Source organism: Crotalus tigris, unplaced genomic scaffold (genome assembly GCF_016545835.1).
Source record: "Crotalus tigris isolate CLP2741 ecotype Arizona unplaced genomic scaffold, ASM1654583v1 scf7180000017639.5415321, whole genome shotgun sequence".
NCBI classification, from domain to species: Eukaryota; Metazoa; Chordata; class Lepidosauria; order Squamata; family Viperidae; genus Crotalus; species Crotalus tigris.
The window spans coordinates 181,767-194,036 of record NW_024096532.1 but is presented as its reverse complement, the minus strand read 5'-3'; the positions used below and the strand labels follow the sequence as shown (position 1 = coordinate 194,036).

Sequence of the window (12,270 nt, the reverse complement as noted above, 5' to 3'; positions counted from 1 at the left end):
GAATACAGGAGATTTCTACTTTTTTTGCTTGCAGAAAATATATTTTTCTAATTAACATACAGTAAGAGAAGCATCCCTTCTCTCACCTCCCCCTCTACATCAGTAAAAATTAGGGTTATGAAAAATTGGCGCCTCCTTAAATCCCACAATCGGCCCTGTAACCTTCTTTGCCCACACCAAACATGGCAGCTCAAGCATTCTTATTACTATAGGGGAGGAGCCTGTCCTAACAACGACAAAGAGGATGCCTCCCCGTGTTGCTTGTTGCCCAAAGAAGGCATAGTGGCTTTTCCGACTTTTTGAATGCCAGTACTAAACATGGAACCTCACATTCTTTTCCGGTCCTTGCCATCCAAATCACAACCGTTTTCTCGGAGTTATGGCCACTGCAGCTCTTTATTGCCTCCCCAAGCTAGGCCCACCTTTCCTCTGCCGTCGCATTAGTAACCAGGGTTTTGCGTCCTGAAGAAGTAGCCCGAATCAAAAATGGCGTCGCAACGAACCCTCCATTCACCTGCCCACAAGTAACATCCCGCTTCTGCACCTCCCTCTTCTTCTTGCCCACAGAAAAGATGGGGGCGGAGCGGGGGTGGAGCATCCTGTTAACTTCCATCGGGGTTGGATGGAGGGTGGGGGGAGCGACTGTCGCCAGAGGTCAACGCTTCCTCACGGCGACCCCTTGACTAGTTTCTCGGGGGGGGGGGAGACGTTCGCCTCCCTGTCGCCGTCCGTCGAAGGATCTGCCCTTCACTAAAATGTAGGCGCCGATAAGTTGTGAGTACTGTAGACGTTGGCAACGGGGGGGGGGGGGATTGAACGGACAGATCCCACGCCTCTAGTTAGCCTATCGGGCAGGGGGCGAATAGCAAGGGGAAGGGGAAGGCAGGCGCCTGGGTTGCTGGGGGGGGGGGAGGAGTTAGGGAGAGAGTTTACAGACTCATAACGCCTCGAGCCCGGATTCCGGGTTCCCCAAAAGTGCCTGTGCGAGAGACTACGATCCCTGCAAGCTACTTCTATTCCCAAAGCACTGTAGGGAACAGCAAGGAGATCCTGGTTTATAGAAACTGGGTTAAGATCCATCAATATCTCCTCCCCACCCCCAATTCTGTTCCGAGTCTAAACAAAAGTTGGACTTCAACCGGCTGGGAAATCCAGAGCTGGCCAGGTTAGCTGGAGGTTAGTCGAACGGCAGCCCAGGAGATCTGGAGGGCTTTTAATGGGGACAGGGATGGTCCAAAAACTCTTTTCGGCATTTTCAGCTTAGACGAAGGACTCGGAGGGTCCTTTTGTTTGGAGTCAATAAGAAAAGGGGATGAATTTCTTTGGATAGAGGTATGGGTGGTCACGATCCCGGAAGTTGGTTTGTATTTTTTAAAAAAGATTTTTATCTTGCCCATACAATTCAAGGTGAGGAATGTACCTAAACAGTCTTCCTCCACCTGTTTTCCTCATAACAACAACCTTGTGAGGTGGCTTGGGCTGAGAGACAGGAGGGAACTGGCCCAAAGTAACCCAGCTAGTTTTTCATGTTTCTCCTGGTTTCTAGGCCATCATTGGTTTAAAACTAGCTCAATCTCCCCCCCCCCCCCCGTTAATGACAAAAAAAGCATTCACCAGAGTTTCTCAGCCTTGGCAGCTTGAAGATGTGTGGACTTCAAATCCCAGACATGGGGATTTAGTGGAGTTGAAGTTCACACAGGCAAGAATTTCTGGGAGTTGAAGTCCACACATCTTACTAAGGTTGAGAGCCATTGGCATAAGCATAAGCAGCAACGGTGAAGTGCCAAAGTTCCAAAGGGAGACTGAGAATTTGAATTCTCAAAAAAAAAAAAGGCATAAATGGTCTGACTTTGTTCTTTTCTCAAATATTTTTTCTATTGCTTCAGCTTGGAAAAGGAGCAGATTGCCACCTCAACAGGCTGCTAAAGAAAGAATGTTTAGGCAAAATTAATACTTCGTGTGCATATTTATTTAGATGCTATTCAAAATTTTTGTCCCCTTTCAGTTATTTTTCCCCTCCTTCAATTTACATAACTGGAAGACAGCAAAGATTGCACTTCATACATTATTCTCTTTTTTCTTGTGCATCTGTTAGAGAAGATTGTGGTTGGTGTAAAGGTGAATATCCTGAATAGGAAATAGGACTTCAGGCTTCAACTTTTGAAAGAAAAAGAGCTGCTTGGTATAAGATGAGAAACAGTTAGCTGAATAGCATAAGAACCTCTGGGCACTTTCAGGGATTTGCTTCCTGCTTCAGTCTCGTAAGAACAAATCTGAACAATGTTGTGGGTGCCCAAAAGACTAGAACCCTTAATTCCATTCAAGAAAGTGAGGAATTGAAACCTGATAACCTTTTCTCCTATATCACATCTCTCTATTGTCCTGCTTCTGTAGAATATACCAAGAATTTCCTGAATCAACTCATCTACCATAGTCAGGAACAAATAAATCCTGGAGATTTCCTACATCTATGTTTAATACTATCTGCTAGTGCAGGAAATCTAATGGCATTGACAAGAATTGAGATGTTTCCAAAAACTGTTGATTTGTTTCCATTGTTTGAAAATAAAAGCATTAACTTCTGCCTTAACCTTAATTAAACCATCCTGAATTATTACACATTGCAGCATGAGAAGGAACTCTCGGATTAACCCAACAATTCCATATGCAGAGCTTTCTACAATATTTTCCTGGGCTTTTCAATGAATTCCCTGAAGTTGTTTTTTATGCAGATACTTTTAAAAAGTTGTTTAATGGTCCGGAAGACCAATTGTTTTAATTATGATGACTTTAGAAAGGATGCCTTACAGCCTGTAAAGCACCACTGGCCATCATAAAATCCTCCCCCCCCCCAGATCACATGGCAACATTTCCAATCTTGGCAACTGGTTCACATTTAAAATTGGCTGCAATGTCCTGAAGTCATGCAACTGTGATTTGCAGCAGTTTCTGGCAAAAAAAAATCACATTTGTGAGAATGGATTAACAACCACTACAAAATCAGTAAAAAAAGCTTCAGTCCCACAGATGTGTTGACTTATGACAGGAATGACTTACAACCAAAATTTTGTTCCCAATTGCGATAATAGGTCGAGGGCTACCTGTACACTGGGAAGAGGGGGCTGTCCTTATTGGGGATTTGAACTCAACAGCCTGAGAACCCTTCAGCTCTAATTCTCTTCTTACTGCTCTCTAGAAGTACATTGGGTAGATGGAGAGCCATGGTGAAGCATGGCCAGAGGGCCAACATTCCCAGGAAGCTCCAGGAGGTGTTCGGATGGCCCCTGGAACTGAGGAAGAATGCGCCGTTCTCTACTCAGATACTGAGGACGACCCCTCACTCTTGATGGTCAATGGCGCAGGCCCCCGAGCCCCCTTCCATTGCTCTGAATGTGACAAGAGCTTCCGCTATCGTTCGGACCTGCGCCGCCATTTTGCCCGACACACTGAACTGAAGCCTTTCCAGTGCCCTCACTGTGTCAAGAGCTTCAAGCATTCTTTCAACTTGGTGAACCACATCCGGAGCCACACGGGGGAGCGCCCCTACCGCTGCACCATGTGCCCCAAAGGCTTCCGGGACTCCACGGGACTTCTTCACCACCAGGTGGTCCACACTGGGGAGAAGCCATACTGCTGTCATATCTGTGAGCTCCGTTTCTCCTCCCGCAGCAGTTTGGGCCGCCACCTCAAGCGCCAGCACCGGGCATCACCTGCCACCACAGCCCCTCAAGCGCCTACCCCGCGCTGCCTGGCCTGTGGCAAAGAGCAGAGTCCCTTGGGACACCTATGTGCTGCCGGCCGAGGCCGGGCTGCCCCTTTCGGTTGTGGGGCCTGCGGGCGGCACTTCCAGTTAGCCTCTGAACTTCGCCGCCATTGGCTGGCTCATACTGACATCAAACCCTTTAAATGTCCGGACTGTGAGAGAGACTTCAATGCTGCATCCCTCTTGGAACGCCATAAACTCACTCATGCCAAGGACAGGCCCCTACCATGCCAGCTTTGCTCCAAGAAAGCTCAGAAGAGGGATGGGAGGATGCTGGAACTGAAGGGTGTGGAAGAGCAGCTGAAAGGAGGTGAGCAGCAGGAGGAGGAGACTCAGCGGCACAGCAGAGGCTGTCCATCCTGCCACTCTCCTGAAACTCGCCCCCCGGACACACTGTACCAGTGCGAGTGTGGAACATTTTTTGCCAACAGCAACACCCTCACCGCTCATCTGACTGCCCATGGAGGCGAGCCCTCTTTCACCTGTGGCATATGTGGCCAGCCCTTCGTGAACTTGCAGGCCTTGGAGGAGCACCAGCTGAGCCACGCTGTGTCCACAGCACCACTACAAGGCCCAGGCAGCGAGCTAGAACGCCACCTGTTGCCCCAGCTGGATCTCCGGACAGTCCCCACTCAGCCTGGCAAGAAACTCTACAAGTGCAGCGAATGTGAGAAATTCTTCCGCAGTCCCCGAGATCTGGACCGCCACGTCTTGGTACACACCGGTGAGAAACCCTATCAGTGCACTGAATGTGGCAAGTTCTTCCGGCATGAATGTTACCTGAAAAGGCACCGTCTGTTGCACAGCGGTGAGCGTCCTTTCAAGTGCACTGTCTGCCACAAGGGGTTCATCACCCTGAGCAACCTTTCCCGCCATCTCAAGCTGCACCGAGGGATTGACTAGGAGGGCTGTCCTGCTCTCCTAAGAATAATTTCCCCCAGCACTGCATTCTTCTACCTCCATCCCACAGTGGAAGCCACAGATGTTCCCGTTTTGGAGGTAGACTTCTGCCTGATGTTCCCGAACTCTGCCTGCCCTCACCCTCCTTCCTGGTTCAGTACTTTAGGGCAAGGACTTGAAAGGATTAAAATATATATTATTATTATTATTATTATTTACCAATGTTCCACTACTGTTAATAGAATACATTGCACATGCTTGGCAAATTATAAGGTTTCAGTGTGTCGGGTAGACAGGAATATCTCCCTGCCTATTGACCTGATCGGTTCCAGAAAGTTCTTGATTTCAGAACAGGAATATTCAGAGCCATGCAAAGAAGTTATGACAGGAAAAACCCCTTGGTTTAAGTGTCTTAACGTCTGAAGGTGCTTCTATGTGGGTGAGCTTAACCAGTGCTGAAAATACTTTGGCCAATAATCCTGGAGAGCTTCGGGGCAGAGCCATTTTCTCTCTCTCCAGAGAATGAGGAAACTTTGCTGGATATTTAAAGAGGCAGAGTACTACTTCACCCTTCAGTATTTCCCAATCACTTTAGTCTTGTACTAAAAGGCAGCACAACTGGCCAAAAAGATAAATATGCACAAATCTAACTTGCATCATTCTTTAGTTTGTGTAGTTTTCTTACTTTTTCCTTTTGCCATTCTGTTCTTGAATTGGTAGGACTACAGTTAGATGTACTTCCTGTCCCTCAAAGTAGAGAAATCTTATGTCCCTCATAATAACCATTATCCCCAAGGTTAAATAAGGGTAACATGTTTGTGACATAACTGTACACATTGTAATTTATTGGGAATCTCCAAAAAAGTTCAACTTGATTTAGAGGAGCCCGCTAATAGAAGATTTGAGAACCTTTACTTCACGGTATATATGCTACAAAAGGGATATTAAGTATTGAAAAATAATTCACACCACTGATTTAAAAAAAATCACAAAACTTAACAGCCTCTCTCTTCCACCCTCCCCTCCAAATGTTAACTTTTTATATTTATTTTATTTATCTCCTTTTTCCTACAGCTCCCACCAGCATTTCTAGCACATACTGCCCAAATTTTCTTCCCAACAATAGTTTTATGAGGGAATTTGGGGTTGCTTGAGGAGGGTGAATTGTGTTTCCTATTTTTAATCTTGCAATATAACTTGTTTTCTCCCATTTATCAGCCAGAAGAATGTTCATTTGGGTCACCTCTGCTATTCCTTTCTCAAAACTGTGTAAAGGCCAAACAGATGCTTTTGCTTTGGTGTGAAGTTTCAGGGCAGAGAAACTTGGTATTTAATAGAAGACAATGTTTAACAAAATAATTTAAAGAGTATTTGTCATTTTAATGGTAATATTGAGGAGCTGGTATATTTCTCCTTCATGGTTGGCTATAAGAAGGGTGAAATTTTGAGTTGGCCTAGGCTTATGTATAATTTCCAAATGATATTTAAAACTGCTAAAGTTTTAAGATCTCTTGGGAGCAAGGAAAGCTCACATTTACTTCTTAATACTTAAATAGGCAACAGAGAACAAACTAAAAAGCAAGGTGTATTATCTAAACCAGGGATGTATAGCCTGGGTAACTTTTAAAATATTTGGACTTCAATTCTGAGAATTCCCCAGCTAGCATGGCTGATTGGGAATTCTGGGAATTGAAGTCCACACATTTTAAAGTTGCCGAGGTTGGACACCCTGCTCTAAAACAAGAAATTAGAACATAGTGAAGAGTTGTATGTTCTTATACCCTACATGAAAACCTAACCCTGGGTTGGCTTTGCTCTAGTCTATACTCTTTTGCCTGTCTGCTGCCATTCATAAGACTTCCTGGCTGGGCAAACTAATTTCTCCATTCCCTACAAATTCTAGATTCTGATGGAGTATCCCTTACCCATCCCAATATGGAGTTGTTTTCTGACCAACAATTGAGTCTTCTGGGTTTTTTTTCCTCTTTTTAAAGTCCTTGTTAGGTCCTTGGACATCTAATAAACTTATGTACCTGACCAAATTCCAGTTCCTTATCTTCTGTGGACTGTAAGCCTTGTACCTGGGCATTTCTGTATTATGTTTTATTGAAAGAATAATTGCACATGTGGGTATTTGCTTATGTTTTGGAAACAAAGCCTGTCCAGTTTGTCTGGCCAAGGGGCCTACTTTACCTGTCCTCTGCTTGAAGGCTTATCTACTTCAACCTTGTTTTCAAGATAATTAACCATTTGTGTGCACGTGTGAGAGGAAAATATATATCCATCAGTAGTACCTGGGCAGTAGAAGAAGCCAGCACCTAGGTTAGTTGGTTGAAATATTTTCCAATATGGCAGGGAGTATTGTATTTCTGCTAATTTACCATTATATTAAACCTGCATCATATATCTATGGATTAACATTTGCAGTTTTTATGTAACTACCTTTTTTCTCTCTCTTGATGTTTAAATATCATTCTGGGCATAAGGCTCAAGTGACAGCATGTTTATACACAGCATTGAACTCACCTTGTGTTTGAATGATCTGCGAGATTACCTTAAACTCTAGCCATGGTCTAGAATACACCCTTGAACAGAGAGAGTGAGTCGCCCAAGATAACCTAGCAGGTTTTGTGCCCAAAGCAGGACTAGAACACATAATCACTTGTTTTCTAGCCTGATGCCTTAATCGCTACACCAAACTGGCTCTCCCAGTCCCGACGTACAGGGTGAGAAAATAGAGTTAAAACCATAACAGAAAAATATTTCAGAAACATTGCTAGTAAAAACAGGTTGGAGCACCAGTTTGGCACCAAGTTTGAAACCAGGACACTGTGAATCATAGTCCCACCTCAGGCACAATGTCATGGTTCCGATAGATGAGACCAGTTAAAAGAACTTCAAGGCAAGAAAGTTTCCTTAAAGAACATTTATTTGGTTACATAGTATCAGCAGGAACAAAGGTGAACCCAAGACAAATCCCTTCTCAGGTTACAATGTTGCAAAATTGAACTTCCCACGCCAGCAAGATGTCATAAATCACATTCTCCAATTAATAAGTTGCAAGGACTTTCTAATAGAAATCCCAGCCCGCCAAAATGCAATCAGCAATGACCTTGGTTCCCACAGAACAATGTATTGTTTTGACTAAGTTAAAAACACCCTCCTCCCAATTATGTGGCAACCAAAAATGAAGGGAAAATGGCTTCAGCCAAATTCGTTTGCAGTGTTGACACACAAAGCAAAGCAGGGCAACCTCGGGCCAAGTCACATGCTCATAGCCTGAATGAGAAGGAGGCAAGGGCAAGCCACTTCCAAAAATCTTGCCAAGAGTATGGTTGGGACTAGTGTAGTTCAGGCAGTTGCCAGGAATCAACAATGATGTGAAGACACCTAACAATCCAGTTTGACAGAGCGGCAGAGACTACTAACTCTCTCTAGGTCTGGACCAGTATTTCTCAGCCACAACCTTAAGAAATATGAATTTAATGCGGACTGGGGAATTTTAGGATTTGTAGTCCACATGTCTTAAAGGTTGAGAAACACTGGCCTGGACTCTTCTCTCTTATAAGGCTCCCATGATAATATGAAGCTACTGGATATGTTGTGACAAGGAAGAAGCAATAGAAGAGTCGCCTTTGGAGAGATGCATATGTCAACAGCTGCGTTTTTTTTGCTGGCTCAGGAATTCTGGGAGTTGAAGTCCATCGGTTGTAGAGTTAGATAAGATAACCTTTATTGTCATTTTTTTTTTTACTGTGGGCACAACAGCACACATCAAAAATGAAATTTAGTTGCCCGCTCTCAAAGTGAAACACATACATGACATACACCTAAACATACTATGTACAACATATGTACAGACCCACACCCCTACATATACATAACAAATACATATTAAATACTGCCCATCTTGAATATATAACGGAAGGAGGAAACTTGAGAGTTCACAAGATTAACACTGTATGGAATGAAACTATGGCTGAATCTGGATGTTCTGCTACAGATACCACAAAGCCTCCTCCCAGAAGGTAACAAGGAAAACTGGCTATAGTTTGCCACCTCTGGTCTAGAGGAGTAATACCTTCATCTCATTTATTACACAACTTTTGCATATAAAAGGGAGGGGAACAAGCCAAAGATTCACAAAATTCATTCAAGGTAGTCCTCAACACACAGCCATTCATTTAGTGAACATTTGAAGTACCACAGCACTGGAAAAAGTGACTTGTGACTGTTTTTCACACTTACAACCGTTGCAGCTTCCCTATGGTTGCATGATTACAAAATCAGGTACTTGGCCGTTGGTTGCAGTATCCCGGGGTCATGTGATCACCTTTTGTGACCTTCGGACAATCCCAGTCAATGAGGAAGCTAGATTGATTTAGCAATCATGTTACTGACATAATAACTACAGTGATTCACTTAACAACTATGGCAGGAAAGGTTGTAAAATAGGGAGAACTCACTTAACATCTTGCTTAGCAACCGAAATTTTGGGCTCAACTGTGGTCCTAAGTCCAGCCTTGTGTGATGTGTAGCTATGCACAGGCATAAATTGAATGCTTATCAATTAAAAGCAAATTAGCAACTGTTCAAAGTTACAATGGCTCTGAAAAACAGCTCACAACTGGTCCTCGCATTTAAAATCAACACAGCATCCCCCTGGACACATGATCAAAATTCAGGCACTTAGTAACTGGTGTATATTTACAACAATTGCAGTGTCATGTGATCACCGTTTGTAACTTTCCCAGCTGGCTTCCAACAAAAAATCAATGGGGGAAGCTGGATTCACTTACTGATGGCATAAGTAACCACTGCTATGATTTGCTTAACTGTGGCAAAAAAGGTCATAAAATTGGGCACAACTCACTTAAGAACCATCTTGCTTAGCAACAAAAATTCTGGTCCCAGAATGGTGCTCATAAGTCGAGGACTACCTGTATCAGGATTCCCAGCCTGAAAGTGCATTGGTGGGAATTTTAATTCCAACACACCACCAGGCTGGAAAAAGATTTACTAAACATCCCCAATTGATAGTAGCTGAAGTCTGATGCATTCATAGCATTAGGTCAACAATTTTGGAGGAAATGTCTCTTTGGAACATTTTCACCAGAAAATAGCAGCTTTCAGATCTGCTGCAGTGTTTATGATTTGTAAAAGTTGTTATCTTGCTGGTGCAGTCTCTTAAGAGGGGGGGGGGGAATTTGCCATCTCTGGTTTGACATCGACAATATCAAAAATTGAATGCAGCGCTATCTATGCCTAACAAATGTGTTGCTCCATTCCTCTGTTTCTTCTCTTTTCTAACTGGAATTGACAATGAACAAAAGTAAAGCAATAATGCAAAGTCTACTAAAAGGCCATTAATAATAATAATAATAATAATAATGTTGGAAGGGACCTTGGAGGTCATCTAGTCCAACCCCCTGCTCAGACAGGAAACCCTATACCATTTCAGACAAATAGCTATCCAGTCTCTTCTTAAAAACTTCCAGTGTTGGAGCATTCACCACTTCTGGAGGCAGGTTGTTCCACTGGTTAATTTAAAAAAACCAAGCTAGTGACTGTGACAACACAATTACAGCCTGTTCTTTTTTTTTACATGACATATATACATGGCATGGATAATAATGCAGTTGTGGCTGCCATCTTAATTTTTCACTTCCTGCGTTGACCCTACATGTTAGGATTGTTGGAAGGTTAGGAACGCTCCATCTTGGGCTAGAGATTAGATTTTGAAGGAGAAAGTAAACTTTTCAATCATTTTAGCTGCTTCCGGTAATATAGCTCTGCACACACAACAAAATACTATGGGTGCATTCATACAGTCCACAAGGCTAAAAACTTGTTTGTGACCTAATGAGTTGTGAAGACACAGCTGATGGCATATTTGATTAAGCTAACCTTGACTTGGTATGTTCTGAAGATTGTATTGATGTGGTTTGAAGCTTCCCCCCATAGCAACAGTAACTATGGCGCCCACAAATGCTGTGTGCCTGATCTCACAGCTGGACCAAACTTCACCTTGGTTACAAGCATAATCTCTCTGGAAGTTTACAGCATATACACATTAGAAAAACATAAGTAACTGAAAGAGGCAGAAAAAGAATCTCCTGCATTACACTCTTCTGTCTATCATGGTGCTCTTAGATACAAAGAGGTTCTTTTAGCATGCTAAGTCGTTGCACCTTTTGATCTGCACCATTTGCTGTGGGAACAGCTACTATAGTTTGTAAATTATGATTTTCGGCTTCATATGTATGAAGCTGAACCACTTATGGCTCAATCAGTAAACTGCAATTCGGTAAAACCAATCAATACTCAAAGTCATTCTGTAACACTTTTGACTCTCCCAAAAATAAATCTCAGTTTGATTTCTCTCTTTGTGTGTGCCTTCAAGACAATGTTTTGACTCCTGATGATTGCCTAGACAAGTCTCTACAGTTTTATTGGCCACATTTCAAAAGGGGGTTGTCCTTGCCTACTTCCTAGGGCTGAAAGAAAGTGACTGGCCCAAGGTCATCCTGCTGGCTTCATGGCTAAGGCAGGTCTAGAGCTCACGGATTCTTGGTGTCTAACCTGGTATTTGTAGTGTATTTATCATCTCGCCTTCTCTTCTGGGAGATAAGCTGTACAGGCCATTTTAGATAATCTCCTATCTTGATTTCAGCAAGATAGAGAAAGCCAGGTTGGCCCTGTGTTGTCCTAGAAACCAGGAGACCACGAGTTCTAGTCCCTCCTTAGGCATTTAAAATCAACACAGCATCCCCCTGGACACGTGATCAAAATTCAGGCACTTAGTAACTGGTGTATATTTACAATAATTGCAGTGTCCTGGAGTCATGTGATCACCATTTGTAATTTTCCCAACTCACTGCACAGGGTTGTTTTTGTTAGGAAGATAAGGAATATCTATGTTTGCTGCCTTTGCTGTATATATATAAAAAAAAATCTAAAAGGAAAAAGTGGGTCTTCACAAACGCTCTATGGTCATAAGATAATTTTCTTCTTTATTAAATATATTCATAGCTTTAGTCCCTTAATGAATTAAAATGCCAAAGATTTGCTACTATAGTCACTGCCTTGAGTCACTGCTCACCATGGTCATAACTTCTGGCGGTCGTAAAATGGATCAGTCATGTGACCTTTTTTGATGTAGTTAAGTGAATCACCCAATTGTTAAGCAAATCCACAGTTGTTGAGTGAACACTAAAGTCAATAAGCGAACCAATAGCTTGCTATGAGTGGGGTTTTGCCGAAAACTTGGAAATATATGCGGGCTTTCAGCAAAACCATCCTAAAACACAGTCATATGATGGCAGGATGGTGCAAATGGCTGTAAATCCAGTTGCTGAATGTACAAAGTGCAGTCATGTGATCACTGGGGGGGGGGAGGAACCATCAGAATTTCAAATCTGGGTTGTAAACATTTGTCCAGGCAGGTCCATTGGAACTTAGATAGTTGTCAAGAACAACCTGTATTCTGTTCCTAACCTGTCCCATGTGTTGAAAGGAACACTGATGTAGAAATTTTTGCTAGTTATGTCTACAGCAGAAAGCGAATTCTGAAATCGGGGGTGATTCTGGCTGTATTCTTGTGTAGA

General features: G+C 43.1%; 1 protein-coding gene across 3 annotated transcripts; it reads left to right on the top strand.

The window, feature by feature from the left end:
- The first annotated feature begins 637 nt into the window (after window positions 1-637).
- On the top strand, window positions 638-7,077 carry FIZ1 (FLT3 interacting zinc finger 1). 3 transcript variants are annotated; one of them, XM_039334932.1, is made up of 2 exons: window positions 638-774; window positions 3,197-7,077. In XM_039334932.1, exon 2 carries the CDS (start codon window positions 3,212-3,214, stop codon window positions 4,664-4,666), a length of 1,455 nt encoding a protein of 484 aa, XP_039190866.1. In that variant the 5' UTR covers window positions 638-774; window positions 3,197-3,211; the 3' UTR covers window positions 4,667-7,077. The 3 variants fall into 3 exon arrangements, with proteins under 3 accessions (XP_039190866.1, XP_039190869.1, XP_039190867.1); XM_039334935.1 differs by having other exon boundaries at window positions 646-757; XM_039334933.1 differs by having other exon boundaries at window positions 708-774; window positions 2,628-7,077.
- Window positions 7,078-12,270: the final 5,193 nt, after the last annotated feature.

Excerpts from the sequence above, each read along its gene's own strand:
- FIZ1 (XM_039334932.1), top strand. The coding sequence starts at position 3,212 with ATGGAGAGCCATGGTGAAGCATGGCCAGAGGGCCAACATTCCCAGGAA.